Raw genomic sequence first — 19,438 nt, 5'->3', positions numbered from 1 at the left:
AGTATCTCTCGGTTGTCACGAAGACCCCGACGTGTTGTCACGAAGATCCCAACGTGAACGTGACGGAGAAGAGTATAAAAAAAAACACGATCCGCGCTGACCGCCGCGCCGCCAACCGGCAACTCTCGCACTCGCACGCCGGGCACGCGTTTCACGTGTCGAAGCGAAGCGACTGCACCTGCACGACGACGACGGACCGGTCTCGCGGTCTCCTCCGGTCGCGCCACCCCGTTCCGACTCCCGTCCTCACCGTCCCCGACCCTCCGCCCACCACTCCCTCGGTCACTTCCCCCACCCCACCCACCCACCACGCCGCCGCGACTCCCCCACCGTTCCACGCGCACGCGACCACACCACTGCTCTGCACGCGACCCGGGATTACACTACACGGTACACAGCCGCGCGCGCGGACTACTGGCCAGATAACGCATCGCAGATTCGCGGGAACACCCCTCGTGGCGCACGACAACTATTCAGTAGTCAAGTACTAGCGCCAGCCAAAGCCAACACGAGTTTGCACGGGCACGACTCCGCGCCGCGGCGGCCATCTCGTCCTCTCTCCACATCATCCCCGTCCCCTCGCACACCACAGCGCGCGCCCGCCCGCCAGCCAGCCCGCTGCCGTGCCGTCTCCATCTTCTATCCCTCCTCCTGCTGCTGCTGCCGCTGCTACTTACCCCGCGATTTCTCTTCCTCTTATTACTCTTCCTCTCGGCTCTCGCTCGCTCGATCCCCGCGCGATTTCTCCACGCCGCACGCCGCTCGCGAGTTAGGGATCGATCTCGTCGGGGGCGGGCGGGAGAGGGAGAGGGAGGAGCGATGGCGGGGGATGGTGTGGACTGGGAGAGCGTGGCGGAGGCCACGTCCGGGGCGGTGGGCGCGCTCGTCAGCACCACCGTGCTCTACCCGCTCGACACCTGCAAGACCAAGTTCCAGGCCGAGCTCCAGACGCAGCCGGGCGCGCACAAGTACAGGTAAGCAGCTCAGCCAGCGGCTCCTCTCTCTCTCTCTCTCTCCCTCTCTTCGCCATGTGGTGGATTGCTGATCCCCTTGTCAGGAGCTTGCTGGGGAGATCGCCGGGTTCTCGATCGAGAGGCAGGCGACCCGTCGGAATTGGGATCTGGCTGCTACTGATTCAGTGTTTGGGCTGATCGTGATGCACTGGTCCGATTGACGTGGATAACCTAGCGGCGGATGTCGTGATCTTCGCATAGGCCAGTTGATAATTTCCCTGGGATAGAACTGTCGTTGATTTCTTATTTGGTGGCCAAAGGATGCAGAAAAACCCAGCCATGTCTCCTTTCGCCAGCTTTGTTGTTAGAAGGGGGGAAAGGAACTTTAGACCTAGTGTTTGCATTATATCTCTGAATTAGGCTCACACTTCACAAGGAGTTCACTTAATCTGGAATCGTATAGTATGTTGGCACTATGTTGATTGGTTGGAGATTGTTTGGTTCAGCTCCCAGTTGCCCACCAATAGGTGTTGGTTATAGAATGGTTTAACCAAATAGGAAGGATTATGCACCCCACAAAGAGAAAAAAAAAGAGAGAGAAGGGTTATGCATATAGAGATTTTTTTTCTGTGGCCAATCAATGGACTAGTCATGAAAAAGAAAATAATAATCAGTGGGTGGAAATACCTTGTAATTTTTTCCTGAACCAAAGGGGTCCAATACCTGCTTGTATTGAAAGCCAGAGTTTTTCAGGAGATAATATGAAAGAGAATAGAGTTGGGAGCATCTCTGGCACTAAAAGCAACATATAGTACATATTAGGAGACACCACCAGATTCAAAGAGAAATTACCAAAAGACAACAGCAGCCAGCATTTAGTTCATGCAGGTTAGTTAGGCATACAGAGCAGGTCATAGAGCGCTGAAAAATTCAAATGATCTTGAACCTCCAGTATACCACAAAAGCTATATATTTTTATTCAAGGTCACTACCCTCCACATCAGTAGGAAGCTCACTAAGAAATAATTTTCATGCAAAGATCTTAATCTTGAGAGGTATTTTGCCTTTCCATATTTTGTTTACCGATCGCTCCACCACAAGATATAAGATTGTAGAGGGACTTTGGCATGTACATGTTATTTTTCTCTTCCATAACATCCACCTGGATGATATGGTCCAGTTAATTCCTTATTCATTAGGTTTTGCCAGCTAACTCTTTGTAGCATTTGGGATGTGCATTGACCTTGACATTTTCACATATTGGTACCTCACTTGATTGCACCTTTATACTCTTAAAAAAGTTAAATTGATTTGGGTGTCATGCATTTTTGCCAGCGTTTGATGTATGTCCTGGCATCCAGGCCTTCATGGTGTTCCATCTCTTCTGAAGTTCTGAGTTACTCTGTTTCATACAATAAGTGACCTCACGTGTTTCTTTTTTCCAGGAATCTTTCAGATGTCTTTTGGGAAGCTGTTCAGAAAAGACAAATTCTATCCCTATATCAGGGCCTTAAGACAAAGAACATCCAATCTTTCATTTCACAATTCGTTTACTTTTATGGCTATAGCTACTTTAAAAGACTCTACTTGGAGAAGAGTGGAGCAAAGTCTATCGGCACAAAAGCGAACTTGTTAGTTGCAGCTGCTGCTGGTGCTTGCACAGTTGTTGTTACTCAGGTAACTAACGCCATAAGTAATTAGCTACCATTCACTGAAAATCGTTTTTACCTGCTGACCTTTATGTGTTCATCTCTCCTGTGTTTTCAGCCACTAGATACAGCATCTTCTAGAATGCAAACAAGTGCCTTTGGAAAGTCCAAAGGGCTGCGGGCAACTCTTGCCGAAGGCACTTGGCTTGAGGCATTTGATGGCTTGGGAATTTCTCTTATACTAACGTGTAATCCTTCTATTCAGGTACAAAGGTTCTGCATTGTTCAAATTCTCTCTTTTTTTTGTATGTATAGAAACATATGTACTGAGATGCTTTTAAAAATGGCAGTTATACAGTCATTTATCTGCAAGCTTTAGTGAAAGTCACAAATTCATTTGTTTGAAAAACACAGGAAGGGGCAAAACTATTTTACTGTTGACTGGTTGTGAACTATACTGTATTTGCATATAAATGAAATGCAACTCTCGTGCCTTTTGACTTAATAATTAAGAATATCCTGAGCTCAACAATGGAGGAACTGCAGAACTTCATGTGTGAGCTGCTTCAAGTTTGTTTACTAGTAGAATTGAGTATAGCTAACTACTACTACAAAAATGATGTGTGGGCCTGCACTAAACTTTCTTCCTATCTGATTCAGTTGTAAATGTTATTCTAGTTCTGTAATTGAAGAAACTTCATTTAGTTCAAGTATCATGTATATATTATCTGCCTAAAAATTGCAGACAAGATAACGTGTTATAAAAAAAACATTTCTAATATAAGATCACTTCAATGACATGGCTGATGTCTGTGTGGAATTTGTAACAAATAAGCTCTAAGAAACACCTAGAACTGGATTTCGGACTTATTAGCTTCACTTTTATTCTTTGCACGCACCAATTGACAATTATCTTATGGTTGCCATTACCTGTCTGTTGCAGTATACTGTATTTGATCAGCTCAAGCAGAAGCTAATTCAGAGACAGAGACGTAAAAATGCAGAAGCAGGGGGTGGTTCTTCACCAGTTGCTCTTTCTGCTTTCTCAGCATTTCTCCTTGGTGCCATCTCAAAAAGTGTTGCTACAATATTAACCTACCCACTAATCAGGTGAACCTTCTTTTTTCTCAGAAGATGTACATCTGGACCTTTCCACCTGATTTTGCTTGCCAATGCTACATATAAATTATTATCACCATATAAATTATATGACATCATTATCAAACAGGTGCAAGGTCATGATTCAGGCTGCAGACCCTGATGAGGATGATGACGATGAATCTGAAAGGCCAGGAAAATCAAAATCTCCCAAAACAATGTTGGGCGCTTTGCATGCCATGTGGAGCAAGGAAGGCATCCCAGGCTTCTTCAAAGGATTACATGCTCAGATACTCAAGACTGTCCTGAGTTCTGCATTGCTGCTGATGATAAAGGAGAAGATTTCAAGATTTACTTGGATTTCACTGCTTGCCCTGCGGCGATATCTCTTTGTTTCTCAGAAGAGAATCAAGAGTGCATAACTTTTATCATTATCCCTTCGTAAAGAAAATGTAATCCATGTGGTATTGCGGTATTTTGAGATCCTGTACCAAAGAATAAGTCTCAGGAATAAGGAACAGATACAGAAAAGCAAAACATCACGTCATACATGTGGGGTCTTTTTAATAGCGTCAGGGAATGTTTCTGAATAAATTCGTTTGTTTCTTCTTTTACCCCTGAATGTCTACAGCTATTGAAATGAAATAGGTGTTCCACAGATCGAATTAGTTGTAGTGACTACGTATAGTATGTAGCGTGTAAACATATCAGTTCTGTTCATATTCCTTCTTTCTTTGCTGGAAATGAATCAGTTGCAATAAATTTATCTTGTAATGTCAGATGTCTAGTGTAGAGTACTAGAGTTCTGCCAGAACTCAGCAGCCGAAGGCATTGTATGTGCACCCAAAAAAAAAATGAAAGATGGTGTTTACACTTCTTGCAGTTGCAGGAGTGGTGGTATTTGTGGCAAACACTTGTTGGACATGAGTGGTAATTGAAGGATTTTTTGTAAAAGAAAAGAAATGATGCACGTGGGAATAAGTAGCAATTGATTGATTCCATGTAATCTTTCTGTTCAATTTTTACAATTGAGAATATTTGTTTTTTGTATATTCTATGTGTAAAAAAAAATCCATTTTTATTTGTTTGCAGTCCATACCAAAACGTGGACACACTGTTGTTTTCATGAAAATAAAGGAATCTTGAGCGAAATGGGATACTAGGCAAGGTGTGTATTACTTCATCCGTATCAAAATAAACAAACCTACTATCTCCATCCCTAAATATAAAAAATTTTGGTGGGATATGACATATCCTAATACAACGAATCTAGACTGAAGCATGTCCAGATTTATTATATTAAGATGTGTCACATCCCACCAAAATCCGTTATATTTAGGAATAGAGGGAGTATTATGTAATAAGATCCATCAATAATAAACCATCAAAATAAATAAACCTATCATGAAATAAGATCCATCAATAACAAACCTACTATGAAATAAGATCCATCAACAATAATTGCAAGGATACGTGTCTACCTCTTTCCAATAATTCAAAACAGCAATTTCTTTCTTAAACTCGTTTTAGGTTAGCACATTTCTGGAACCGGTAAGCAGTGCGTTTTGTATAACAACTTTCTATGTAGAGTTATTTTAAATATATATATATATAATTTATAATAGTTAATACAAAATTAATTATGTGCTAATAATCCATCATGTTTCCGAGCCGAACTGCAAATTCGAACTGGCCTCTGGCTTTTTCTCCGTAACATTTTTGCTGAAGATTACTGCTAACTCCGTACCATCTATGCAACATAACAACATCCATGCAACTAGGCCCTGTTTAGTTCCTAAAACGAAAATTTTCACGCTATCACATTAAATATTTGGACACATGCATGGAGTATTAAATGTAGGAAAAAAAACCAATTACATAGATTGCGGGTAAATTGCGAGATGAATCTTTTAAGCCTAATTGCGCCATAATTTGACAATGTTGTGCTACAGTAAATATTTGCTAATGACGGATTAATTAGGCTTAATAAATTCGTTTCGCAGTTTTCTGGCGGAATCTGTAATTTATTTTGTTATTAGACTACGTTTAATACTTCAAATGTATGTCCGTATATCCGATGTGACAACCAAACCTAAAAATTTTCCACAACTAAACAAGCCCCTAGTTGCAGTTGCTTCCGTGCTAGCCTAAGAAATTTTCAAGACGAAATATTAAACATGATGTGCAAGTCAATTTTTTTTCAAGGCAGCTAGCTTGTCTTTGGGGCTCTATGATGGCTTCATGAGAGAATTAGAAGTTAGCAATAACCATTGGAAGATACTACTAGTAGGAAGGAGAATGTGATAAAGAATGAAAAAGACATGATAAAGACTATATTTATTTTGGTTATTGATAGAAAAAGTAGGCACACCTTAAACAAAGTAAAAAAAGAAAATCTCTAATCCATAATGTCACATGACTAAAACGTATGGCTAACCACCGTAGTTGCAGTAAACCAGACAGATACTTGAAAAAATTTGTTGCACATCTAAAGTTTGTGTTACCCGTTCTTTTCAGCTTATTTAAAGATTATTGCCACATATTATTTGTTCTGTGTTTTAAAAAAACTTTTTTTAAGAAAACTTTCTTCTATTATACTATTGTTTAAACCACTTATTTTAAGCTATTTCCTAAGCTTTTTTTTTAAGAGGGAGTAGCTATATTTATGGCGCTATATTTTTTACCAAAAAATAGTCGGCATATATTTCTATTGTAAGTCTCAAAATTACATATGTAATTTTATTATATTTACAATGTAACTCCCAAAATTACATATGTAAGTCCTAAAATTACATATGTAAATCCCAAAATTACATACTAATTACATATGTAAGTGATGTGTAAGTCGAGTTTACATATGTAACTGATGTGTAAGTGTGTTGTAACTACCGTGTAAAATTGTATAAATATATAAATAACTACCTACCTAGCTACTCCCCCTGTCTCAAAAAAAAACTCAATTTGTGGGTTTCCGTGTCTAACGATTGACCGTCTATCTTATTTGAAAAATTATGAAAAAATTTAAAAAGATAAGTCATACATAAAGTATTATTCATGTTTTATTATCTAACAATAATGAAAAATACTAATCATAAAAAAATTTCATATAAGACGGACAGTCAAACGTTGAACACTGGAACCCAAGAATTGAGTCTTTTTGAGTAGCTTTAGTTAGCTAGCCAGTTTAACGCTGCTCCTACACGAATTGCAGAGAGGATCAAGTTGCTAAAAAATTCATAGTGTAACATGTGTCGCCATAATTTAAGCTAAACCGTTTTTAAGATGTTAGATTGCTCTCTTTAATAGTAAGTAGATAATTCATGACAATAATCGAATAAATAATATGTTTCAAATGATAAAGCCAAACAAGCACATCCAAAATCTAGCATGATGTGAACGTTTTCATAGAAAATCTTTCGTCATCAACCATGCTTGTATTTTATTTGTATTGTACGGAGGAGAGCATGAAAATGTGTGAGCGCTCATTGTTGCGGGTACATCAAGGACACACGACCCACAAACACGTTTCCACTCCCTCCAACCAAACACAGCTCGATTTCTCCTAAGTGTGCTTCCCACGTTTTACTACGAGAATTACTATATGATCTTTAGTATGTTTTTTCTAACAATCGAGTTAGGAGTAAAATGATAGTATCAGTTATTAACAACAAACAAAACTGATTTACCAAACCATTCTTAAAGAGAAATAAATTTAATAACAGTTGGTGTTACGGGGAGGGTTGCAGGCCCAAGGTCCCCTTGTCGTCTGCTTGAGCATTGACAGACTAGTGTACGGCCACCACCATCGAAGAAAGCCCAAAGTCAAGAACTAGGATGTCACTATGGATCTAGAGATCAAGCCGCCATGGCCCATGGGGCTTGTCGCTGCCACTTGATCTGGAGAAAACCGCGGGGCTCAACGAATAACCCCACCGGCGCCAACGGTAACACCTCTGAAACCCCCCTATATTTGATCATAGATGTTGTCCAAGGGCATAACACGATCCGAGGACAAAGAACCGGACTGATCAATCTATCTACAAGCACATAGCACTGAATTAGATAGGAGTACATGTTAGTACTAGGATGTGTCTAATTCAGTATTACGTTGTTATATTATTTTATACAGAGTGTGTAGCATTTATATGAAAGTAAATCACTTTTAATGTCTTTTATCCTAGTTACAATGACATTGTCAAACCCGGGTTGAGTTAGAGGAAGGTCTAAGAGCATCTTTAATAACCTTGCTAGATGGCTTCTCAAGTCAAAATTTGGTAAGTTTGAGAAAAAATGGCCCTCCAATAGTCTTCTCAAATGGCTGGCCAAATTATCCTCTCCGCACTACTAAAATTTGGCCAGCCAAAATCGTTGGCCATCCGTGGGCTCACACGATCAACCCTCCTTGCCTCCCTTCCGCCGCTGCCACCCGCTGGAACCGAATGGAGGGGCCATTGCCTGTAGATCCCATAGGATACGACCTTAAGCGGTGGTGTACAATGGCAACGACGAGGAGCAGCTCGACAATTATAATGGTGATGCCGCCATCAAAGCTTGCATGTCACAGAGTCAAACCCATCTACTGTCATGTCACAATCGTCAAGATCCACACCTCTTCCATCATCCTCATGTGTCACCGCCAACAAATTCTCCCTTCATCGTCCCCTCTCCAGCACTGTCAAGCTCGTCCTCTGTGTCGATCTGCATGAGGTAGGGAGGGAAGGTGAGCTCGATACCGAATCTAGCGAAGAAGGCATAGGCGGTGGCATCAGCGGTCGGAGAGCTCATCACCCTGCTAGCCCCCTGTGTGGATATGGCTTCCCTGACGGAGGTGTCTCTGCCCTTCCCTCCCTTTCCCTGCCCTCCCGCACAGCCTCTATGCTCGCCTCGTCCATGCCGTCACCTCCTGTGCATCTTGTGCTAGCCTTGTCCACCACCTACTACCAAGCGGCATGGAAAGAAATGGGTGGAGAGAAAAAATGGTGAGGGGGAAAATATCTAAAGGAAGGAAGGAAGACGAAGAATATAAAGATTGATATGTGTAACCCACTATCATATTGGAGAGTGTAATAATAAGAATATTAGAGTGAAAGTCAAATTTCACTCTTTAATAGTTTTAAAAAACTAGCTAAATAGATATTTAAATAGTCAAATTTAGAGAGGCTGTTCTAGTCAAATTTAGAGAGGCTGTTAGAAGTACTCCAAGCGATTACCTTCTCGAATATAAACTTTGCATTGTGAGTGTGTCCTTCCTGCCAATTCTTAGCTTCTTTCACTTTTCTAGGACCGAAGACACGCTATACGTGCCTTGCACTACTACTGCCCTTATGATAAGGCAGTGATGTGACATCTATTATTTGGCTTGGCATTGACGAGGTTCGCCTGCTAGCCTGCCACAATGTTTAGGACCATCAGGCATTTTTTTTTTCAACCCCAAAGATTCGACTGACACTGGGAGCGCAAGTTGACGATAATGGGCGTGTATAGTTCCCCGTCCAAATTTTCTTTATCGTATACGGACACACATTTAAAGTATTAAACGTAGACTAATAACAAAACAAATTACAAATTTTACCTGTAAACTGCAAGACGAATCTATTAAGCCTAATTAATTTGTCATTAGCAAATGTTTACTATAGCACCATATTATCAAATCATGGTGTAATTAGGTTCAAAAGATTCGTCTCGCAATTTACATGCAAACTGTGCAATTGATTTTTTTTTGTCCACATTTAATGCTCCATGTATGTGTCCAAACATTTGATGTGACGAAAAAGTTAAAAGTTTGAAGGGAACCATACACAGCCTTAATCAAGAAATTTGATGTTGCGCTACAGTAAACATTTGCTAATAACAGATTAATTAGGCTTAATAAATTCGTCTTGTAGTTTCCTGATGGAATCTATAATTTGTTTTGTTATTAGACTACGTTTAATATTTCAAATGTGTACCGAATATCCAATGTGACTACAAACCCAAAAATTTTCCCCAACCATACAAGGCCTACGTACTGAACGTCACCTACTTCGTCGATTTCAGAATGCAGATGTTACCCCGATGAAAGAAATAAGCTTTTAAAAAAATCTACCTTGCCTCCAAGCATTAACCATTAGATCAATGTGTTAACAGCTACCCTATATACAAAATAATCCTAATGCAGACAGAACCATTACATATTTTTATATTGATTAAATAGAAGACACACATGCACACACCGCTTAAAAGGTCCCAAAAATAACTTCATTTTTCACCCATCCTACACCTTACCAATACAAAAAAAAAAGAAGAAATACTCATTTTATAAATGTCCACCTCCACTTTATCTAACCTCAATGCTTTTGTCCCCAATTTTTACAAACTCTAATGCAATAATTGTTTGAAAAAAAATATTTTGAAACAAATAAGATGGTGAAAAATGAAGTTATTTAAGTTGGAGGGAGTACATGTCTGTATATTCTTAATATATAAAATTTAATGGAAGATGCGCACTCATATGCCAATGAGTGTGCTTCACATGCTTAAAGAAACATAGACTAGCAACCGATCCCTATAATCACTAAAAATCTATTAAAATTGCACCTACATATGCGTAATATATATGAGCACAAAGATTTGATCCTTTGTAAGTATAGTCATGCGACTTCACCACCACACTAATGCACAACTTCACCACCACACCAATAACATCGATAGCTTTCTCAATACCATTGCACATTTTTATAAAAAAGAAAACCTTGCTACTGCATATCTAGTTTGGACTTTGTAGATTGTTTGTTGAAACACAATGCATATGTCATTGTCCTGTTTGCATTAGGATCCTGTGAGATTGAGCGTCTATTCGCCAAAACACAGTACAACATTCAAAATATCATTGTTTGCTGAGTGGAGAGAGATAAATTTCGAAAAAGGCACTAATGACCAGTTAAGGTCCTTTTGAAATGCAGATTTTTTTTTTCATAAATCCTACGAGAATTGAACTGTTTCCTGTAAAATTACTGTCTCCGAACTGTTCCAAACGGCCCCTAAGATGAACATCTCTGCAGATGATTAAAAAGAAATTATAGGATTATAAATCAATAATACTGCTAATTACGGGTAACAAAGCAAGTTTAGAGGTGTCATGTCACAGCTGTTTCCATCATTTCTACCCTACTGCACAAGACAGTGGTCAGCTGATCCAGATTGTGATTATTAACGTTCTTCCCCTGTCATCACGGCCGTCTTACAGCCTCAGTATCTTAAGATTTCTCAAGTGTTTGTTTGGCACAACTGCGGATCCAAGATTTTATGAAGCTAGGTATTGCTAGCTCCACAAATCCATTGATATGGATCTGCGATTTGATGAATCATTTTATTTTCTTTTTAGATGAAATATAAAATTTTAATCCACTATAATTTAACATACAAACTTCAAATTGAGAGTCTATTAAGCATGAGTTTGTTAAAAAAAAAGGGGGACTACTCCAGACAGAACAGAGCAAATCAACGCACACAAAGCAAAGAAATTATCCCTTCGATAATTCCAGTTATTGCCCTTCGATAATTCCAGTTTTAGTGGTTTTATTTCCGTATGAATTGTCCAAATAAGTTACCTTGGTTTTGAAGATAACCTTATATCATTTGAAGCATCCTCATCAACTAAACTGCACAGGTGAGCCTCTGATAACAACAAAACCTGTCATGTCCCAATTAATCCTGCACGTAATAACATCACAAGTTATGGTAGATATATATAAAACAAATAGTAGTAATAATCTGACAGTGTGATGTCATGTATTACAACCTGATGGTGCCATACGATGAGCAGTACAAACAGTACAAGAGAATCTTGAATCTTCCATCTAGCACCTTGCTTTTACAACTTTCTGACAGTCAGATAGTTTTCTCATAGGATAGTGATTATTTTGCTTACTATGGCCGAGTTTAGTTACAAAATTTTTCTTCAAACTTCCAACTTTTCCATCACATCAAAAACTTTTCTATACACACAAACTTCCAACTTTTCCGTCACATCGTTTAAATTTTAACTAAACTTTCAATTTTGGCGTAACTAAACACACCCTAGGTACTAAACAGGTAACAGGTTCCATAGGTTGACACCACTTGGTATCCTCCAGGCTCCGGTTGGACCCTTCAGATTTGCTGTTGCAACAAAAATATATACTCCTCTCCTGGCAATGAAGATAGGAAGGCAGGATAGCACTGATCCTTAAATGAACATATTCATTGCACAGATTTAAAATTAAAAACTGCAAACACTTGTATAAACCTACCTCTCAACAAGAACGCATATGCAATGCATAACTATGTAGGCGAAATTGCCATGCTCATATGGCATGGGCAAGAACAGAAACAGAAACGATTCCATTCGAAAACTGAAGCATAGCTGAAACTAGTCCGCTTATTCATATTAAGATTGTGTTTAGTTCAACAAATATTGGACCACCAGAAATGAACCAATAGCATTATTATACATCGCATCTGGAGATTCATTATTATACACAAGAAGATTTTTCAGCCGGCGACCTTGTGCCGATTCTAGATTTGTTGATGCTTTGCACCCATTATGTAAGAACTGACTAGTCCTATTTGATCATGCGTGACCTAATGCAACCCAAGATCCATTATTTGATAGAGTATAGGGATACCACAGCCTGCTGCATCAGGAATTTCTCAGTGCATGCCCTACAGAAACACATAGCTGTCCATTAAAAGAAAATAATGGAAATCAGCAGCCACCTGACTACTAATTGTATGCAAGTCAACTTTATAAAATTGAATAACATGATGAAGTCAGTGGAACAAACTTACAGTCAACTAGAACTATTTAACTCTGGACCACGGATGCCATAGCAATAGTATGTTCTTCCAGTGCGATTACACAAGGGTTCACCTTATAATTAATGAATCATCATCTGCAACAAAAACAGCTGAAAATTTATGCTGTATTCAGTCTCACTGTCCTCACGCTAGCTAGTCAGCTGCATTACACATGCACATCGCATTCCATCAATATCTGATCATTCTAGAACTAGCCACAACAATAAGAAGTCAAAAGTTCGAGAGCACCACCTTAAAGAATGAATCCATCTGATGCCAGTCATTATTAACTTAACTCAGGAGCAATCTGGTTGTAAGTAAAAACAATGTTTGACTCAGTTGGTGGATAATGAATCTTTAAAAACATGCCTTTCAGCTGGTCATGGGAAGTCATTTCCTCCAGAACCTTATCCTCGGATATCAACTTAGAACAGTGCTCCATTTCAGCTTTTGAAAGCATGTTCCTAACATTACTGAACTCGTCTTCTGTAGAGAAGACCAACTTGGACAAGTGGTCCTTTTCTGCTTGCCTATCATATTTGTCACCTTCACCTGTTCCATAAGTTATTAAATTGTATGTATATACAAATTTCTTCTGTCCTATCCTAAATGCTCTGCTGATAGCTTGCCTTCCAACAGCTGGATTCCAGACAACATCTAGAAGAACAACTCTAGAAGCCCCTGTTAGGCTAATCCCTTCACAACAAGCTCTTGTAGATGCAAGTAACACCCTCGCGTCACTATCCGGATTATTGAAAACCTCAATTGAATTTTGACGATATCTCGGGAGGATCTTCCCATCCATTTGGAGAATCTCTTTTCCTTCTCTCCATTTGAAAATCTTACGAAGATGTTCCTTTATCAATTCTAATGGCTGAATAAATTGACTAAAAATCAATACCTTTTCTTTCAATGCTTCACACAAACGAACAACTTCCATTACAAACCTTGTTTTTACTCCTTCATAAGGATTAGACCTTAATCTTTCAAGCATAGGTTTATCAATAAGGGAAGCTTCTTCTTCCGTCATGTTAATTGCGTTTACAAGTGAAGGATGTGTGGAGGCTAAAGAAATAACATACTCATGTTCGAAATTGTTACCAGATCCAACATTTTCTACCTTTCTAATGATACTCTTTTGAAGCGGTAGAGGTTTCAGAACTATCACACACTCTCTGAGCCCCGGAAGAGTTCGAAGAATAGTCCCATTATGGATATGAACAAATGGTTTCAGTATTGATCTTACCTTTTCTGCATTATCATCAGTTACATTACTAGTTAAGGAAGCCCAAACTCCTTTCTCATATTTATCAGAAAATTTATCCCGTTGCTTCTTTGAGACACAGTGCCTTCGACCCACTCTTGTTTTAGTCAAAAACATTTCACCAAACCTAGGCCTCACCAAACAGAGAATATTGTAAAGCTCAAGAAAATTATTTTGGAAAGGAGTTCCAGATAGAATTATACGCTTCTCGGTTTTAACTTTTCCTAGTGTCTTCCAAATAACACTGCGCTCATTCCTAGGTGTGTGCCCTTCATCGAGAACAAGCAAACCAGGGTTCTCAAGAAGAATAGTTCTCACTTTGTTTTCTCCAGTGCAGCCAACCTTTTCAGATGTTAGTTTCATATATAGACCATAACTAATTCCAAGAACACCATGACCCCTGTTCCATGAAAACAGTTTTACAAGCCTAGTCAACTTTTCAGTCCGATGCTCTTTCTTTATTAATCTACATATATCTCTGTCTTCCTTCCCAGAGTAATCAGTAGTGTTCATTATATGAAAAGGAACGTTGACATTCCATTTCTTGAACTCTTGTTCCCAAGCAAACAGCATCCCACGAGGTGCAATAATCACCGGTCGGCAGTCTGGGAACACCTTCATGTATGTCTGGATAAACACAATAGCCAAACGAGTCTTTCCTGTCCCTGGGGCGTGACAGATCACACATCCTCCAACAACATCAGGCTTAGCCCCATGCTTTATTTCATTAAGCCTAATATCACCCACTAGATTTGTCCACATAAACTCAAATGCCTCACGTTGATGCTGATACATATCAGCAATGACGCCAGGAATGAGATCCCACACAGTTCCATTTATATGGAAATCTTGAGATTGTCCATCACCAGTCCCTGTTTGTTCATAAAGATCAGGACACATCAACGCAGTCTTCAAACAAGAGCTGTTTCGCCATGCAGGTTTCTCTGCAAAATTGGAGGCCTGGAATGGAAGAACAAGATAAATAATGGAATTGATCAACTTATGTTGTGGGAAGCAAGCCAGAAGTTTTGAGAGATACTAAACTCACCAGCAATGGTAAAATAAATCTGATTTCCAGATTTACCAAGGAGCAGTATTTGCATCTGATTCCTATTTGCTCATCAATAATAAATTCATGCTTCCCTCTAGAACAAGGTGTAATAGGAGCAAGTGCATGATCTAGCAGAGTGTCCTCTTGGCCCTACAAAACAACAGAAGCTAATCATTTCAACATGGTAGCCTTGACTAGATGACACCAAAAAAATGAAAGCATCAAATTTGTCACACTGGAAAATTTTGGAGAATTACATAATATAATATAGTTAAAATTGACCAGAATCTCCTGTTGTCAACCATCAAAAGGTGTTCTGCTGTTATAAAGAGATAACATAAAGGAATATTTATTCTCCAAACAAATAAATATATGTTCATTGTTAAAGAGTGCAATATGGTAGTGGCACAAAATACGCATACATACACTACTTAGAATTGGCTGCGCCAAGTTAACACTGCTGTTCCCAAATATTGGTACCACAAATAGTGGTAAAATAGAATGTAACAAATTGGGCAGCAATGGTGATGAATGATTAACAAGAACCTATGTCTATACCCAGCTTATTTTCTCTGCAAAGATAAGTGCAACAATCATGTAATATAGATAGGGTTGCCATGTTCCATAATCAAATCAACCCCATTAAGGAAAATAATAGGACGTCAGCAATGTCAGATAAATTCATGCAGCAAAAGTACCTCATCATCATAATAAGTCCCAATGTTCTCTGACTCTAAAGTGAAGTCTAAATCAGCCCATAGCATATCCAGTGCAGCATCTTGCTCTGACCTATCAGTTGGACTAGGATCATCGTCCCCAAATGAAAAAACCAACGGATGCAAATCCTTGAAACTATACTCAATCTGGGGCTTCTGGTCAAAAGGAGTAGACTTCCCATCATCATTGCTACACATCTTGTCCATCAGAAGCTTCATAAGAGACTGCCTCTTTAACATGCGGCTGGATTTCTTACCAGATTTTGATAATGGATTCTTCCTTTTCCTCCCAGTTCTGTGATCACCACTCCCTTGACATCCATTTTTTCGATTCTGACTAGAATCTGATGAGTTGGAATCTGATTCCAGGTCTCGTTCATACAAACGATGATTCGTCATCATGCCAAGCTTCAGTTTTTTCCTCCTCTCAAGCTCCCATGTAAATCGCGATCTCTTCTGTTGCTCCGTAAAAGCCTCGCTGCCCACAGGGGCCTCACTGCCATCTTTCTGAAAGGTAAGTGGCCGAGTAAAATCAACCTCTGGGTAATCCTCCTCCCAATCAATGCCACAATCTACAGCATCATCAATCATCTCATCATCAGATGAGTCAATCCCTTTCTTTTGCTTTCTCCTTTGAGCTTCTTCCTCTTCCTCCTCTCTTTCCTCTTCTTCCTCTTCATCTTCTTCATCACAGCTAGCACTATTGCAATCGTCATCGTTTTCATCGTCCTCCTCATCATCCAATTCCACTTCAGTGTCATCATCATCCTCTTTTGGCTCATCAGACAATACCTCGAAATATGTATTGTAAGAAATCCTCTCCTCCTTCATACCCCATGATGACCGAGTTCTCCATGCAACACAAGATGGCACAATCGGTAGCTTCGCTGGTACTAATGGCTTCCTTCTCAAGGCATTCCCTGTGTCATTGACCACTTTGACTTCCTCGTCAGAGTCAAGAATTTCAATATAGGAGCTCCCTTCATTAAAACTGAGAGATCCTTTTCCCTTTGACTCCATCTCATCCTTGATAGCCTCCTCATCCTCATGAGGCCTCACTTCACTAACATTAACATTGTGGCTCACCAAATCTTGTGTTTCCACCTTAGAAAAGTCATGCATTTGTACAGATTTGTCACCTTCATCCGCATCACCCCCAAAATTATCACCGTCGTCATCAGCATCATTATCATTATCATCATCAAATTCCATCTCATCCTCAGCTTCCCAGTCCACTACATTTGTATCCAAATCAGCAAATTCCATCTCATCCTCGGCTTCCCAGTCCACTCCATTTGTATCCAAATCAGCGCCATTGCTGTAAGCACGAATGACATCTCCGACAAGCTTTTCCTCCAACATTTCATCGTCGTAATCATCCTCATCGGAAGCCAACTCTTCATGCACTGGATCCACCACTGCTAACTCCGTGTTCCCACGATCCTCTGTGCCCTCCCCAGCGATGATCTCACCGCCATCTCGATTCGAATTGGCGACACCGGCTTCCACATTACCGCAGTGCTCCTCAATTCGATCCCCACCAGCGACGCTGGCTTCCCCATTCCCGCAGTGCTCCTCCTCAATTAGATCCCCACCAGCGACACTTGGACGCTCCTCGCTTGCCTGATCAATGCCATCCGCGTTACACACGCGAGACTCGCCATTACCATTGTGCGAAGCGTCATCGGCTCGCCCGCTGCTGCCACCCCCGTCAACCTGTGACACCTCCATCGATTCTCCGCGAGCGGGAGTCCCCGCCTCTGCTTCCGCTTCCTCCTCAGCCTCTGCTTCCGCTTCCTCCTCATCCGCCTCCGCCTCCTTGCGCTTGCGCGCACCACGCCCGCCCGCTGACCCCGAGGATCGCACGCGGCGCTTCGACGGCCCTCCGCCACCCGCCTCCGCACTAGCCGCCCCCTTCCTCTTCCTCCTCCTGCTCGGCGCCTCCTCCGCCGCAGCCGGCGGCGTGACGGGCGCCTGCTGCGCCATCGCCATCCTCCGCGATCGCGTCCGCGTCGCCACGGCCCCCGGAACCACCACCCTCCTCTTCACCGCCGCCGCCGCTCCACCCCCACCGCCGGCGGAGTCATCAGCAGCGTCCTCCCCGTCGTCTTCGACATCGATGACCACCACCGGCCCCGCGTCGCCTCCGCGGCGGCGGCCCCGCACCATGCGGGATTCAGCCACGGTCACGCCGCCGCCGCGGCGGCGGCGGGCGAGGCGCGCGGCGCGATCCATGCGGATGGGAAGGGTGAGGAGTAGGGAGAGGGGTTTAGCTGCAACGGCGGAGGCGTAGGAGGTGGGGGGTGGGTAGTTGATACTACTAGTATATGAGAATATGACGAGTGCGTCGCAGTCGCAGTTATAGCAGTGGAGGGTTTATGACGAAGTGGTGGGGGCAATGACGAGTGGGCCCGGGTGGTGGGTGGGGTCAGGGGGCGGGGTGGGGCCCTGGGTGGACGGCACGGGAGAGAGTAAAGCCCGCGAGACGGCGGCCGGGGCCGCCCCGGGGGGGGGGGGGGGGGGGGCGCGGAGTCCGAGGAGGGGAGGGATCGGGTGCGGCCGGGCGGTGGTGCACTGTGGCCGTGTGTCGTTATCGTGTCGATCGGTCTCGAGCGAGCCTGCCTGCTGCTGCCCGCCCGTGCGGAGCGCGAATCCTGTAGTGGGGGTTCTGATTCCGATAAGGAATGGCTCTCTTTTTTATGGAATTTTTTTGCGGTTCATTTTTGGTAGGAATTGATATTGTCGAAAGCGTTTTTATGCTCTCATCGTAGCTTATTTAGAAAGCAATAGTGATGTTATTTATTTATATTTATATAATATAAAGAGTATAATGATACTTCCTCCGTCCCAAATTATCGTTTTAAGGAAAATTAAACTTGGTACCTTTTGACTAATAATCATACTAACCAAATCTATACTAAATATTATGCACGTTATAACACTCGTTTTATATTTTGAAGTACTTTTGAGTTATGCTAATTACATATCCATTGGGCACATAATATGAAATATATTAATGGTCAAAGTAGACCACACGTGATGGATAAAGAAATAACATGAGGGACTGAAGAAACTAAACGAAGCTATAGCCCTCTCCCCATCTACTTATAGCAAAAAGTTTTAGTGGAGGATTCGTAGGGGCTTCTATAGTTCTCGCGTCAGTAGTGGAGTCTCGAGACCCCGTCGCCCTCATGCTAGATCCACCCTGTATGCCACTAAAGACCATATAAAAAAAATATAAGACTTACATTAGGGGACGGGGAGAGAACTAACTATCATATCATACTCCATCTGTTACAAATTATAAGTTACACCCTTAATCCATAAAGATCGAAACAATTATTATCACCTTCTTATTATGTGGATCAATCAAAAAATATAATGCATATATCCAATAGAATCAGAGATCTTGAGCATGAAAGATTTAAAATAATAACAATAATTTAGTCGAGAGAGATGTATTATAATAATAATAAACATAGTGACTGTTGGAATTGAGGGAGTAATAGTGTTAATGCACCTAATACTGACTGTTGTATACATGCAGTTATCTGATCATATGGATGAGGTTTGTTGTTCGATTCTTACCCAAATATCTCATAGTAATATTTACATTTTGTATTACTTCTCCTCATGTCAATTATGATTTGAACATAAATTCTCTTCATGTCAATTAAGTCATATTGTCCATCTCATCTCATCTTGATGACACCTACCTAATGCACACCGATGCCAGTAGTATAGTTATAAAACCCAGAAATATTATAAGAGTACGAGGTTACTTTGGGTAAAGATGAGCACATTCAATCTTAATATATAAAATGATACAGTTTAAGTTTGAGTATCTAATTTGATTGAAAAAAATATGTTTAAAACAATATGTTTTAAGT

The 19,438-nt window shown here is 41.0% G+C and overlaps 2 protein-coding genes across 3 annotated transcripts; one reads left to right on the top strand and one right to left on the bottom strand.

The window, feature by feature from the left end:
- The first annotated feature begins 528 nt into the window (after positions 1-528).
- On the top strand, positions 529-4,314 carry LOC127774539 (peroxisomal adenine nucleotide carrier 1-like). The gene is made up of 5 exons (XM_052300799.1): positions 529-974; positions 2,399-2,630; positions 2,721-2,867; positions 3,546-3,712; positions 3,831-4,314. The coding sequence occupies exons 1-5, from the start codon at positions 820-822 to the stop codon at positions 4,120-4,122; spliced, it is 993 nt and encodes a 330-aa protein (XP_052156759.1). The 5' UTR covers positions 529-819; the 3' UTR covers positions 4,123-4,314.
- A 7,768-nt stretch (positions 4,315-12,082) lies between these two features.
- LOC127773833 (SNF2 domain-containing protein CLASSY 4-like) lies at positions 12,083-17,836 on the bottom strand. Of its 2 annotated transcripts, none has more exons than XM_052300023.1 (5): positions 15,531-17,836; positions 14,830-14,982; positions 12,770-14,741; positions 12,509-12,678; positions 12,083-12,382 (listed from the first exon to the last, which is right to left on the bottom strand). In XM_052300023.1, exons 1-3 carry the CDS (start codon positions 17,781-17,783, stop codon positions 12,804-12,806), a joined length of 4,344 nt encoding a protein of 1,447 aa, XP_052155983.1. In that variant the 5' UTR covers positions 17,784-17,836; the 3' UTR covers positions 12,083-12,382; positions 12,509-12,678; positions 12,770-12,803. The 2 variants fall into 2 exon arrangements, with proteins under 2 accessions (XP_052155983.1, XP_052155981.1); XM_052300021.1 differs by having other exon boundaries at positions 12,509-12,612.
- Between the last annotated feature and the right edge of the window lie 1,602 nt (positions 17,837-19,438).

The sequence above is a fragment of the Oryza glaberrima genome, chromosome 5, assembly GCF_000147395.1.
Source record: "Oryza glaberrima chromosome 5, OglaRS2, whole genome shotgun sequence".
NCBI classification, from domain to species: Eukaryota; Viridiplantae; Streptophyta; class Magnoliopsida; order Poales; family Poaceae; genus Oryza; species Oryza glaberrima.
Note: the sequence above shows the minus strand (reverse complement) of the source record. Positions and strands in the feature narration are given on the sequence as shown.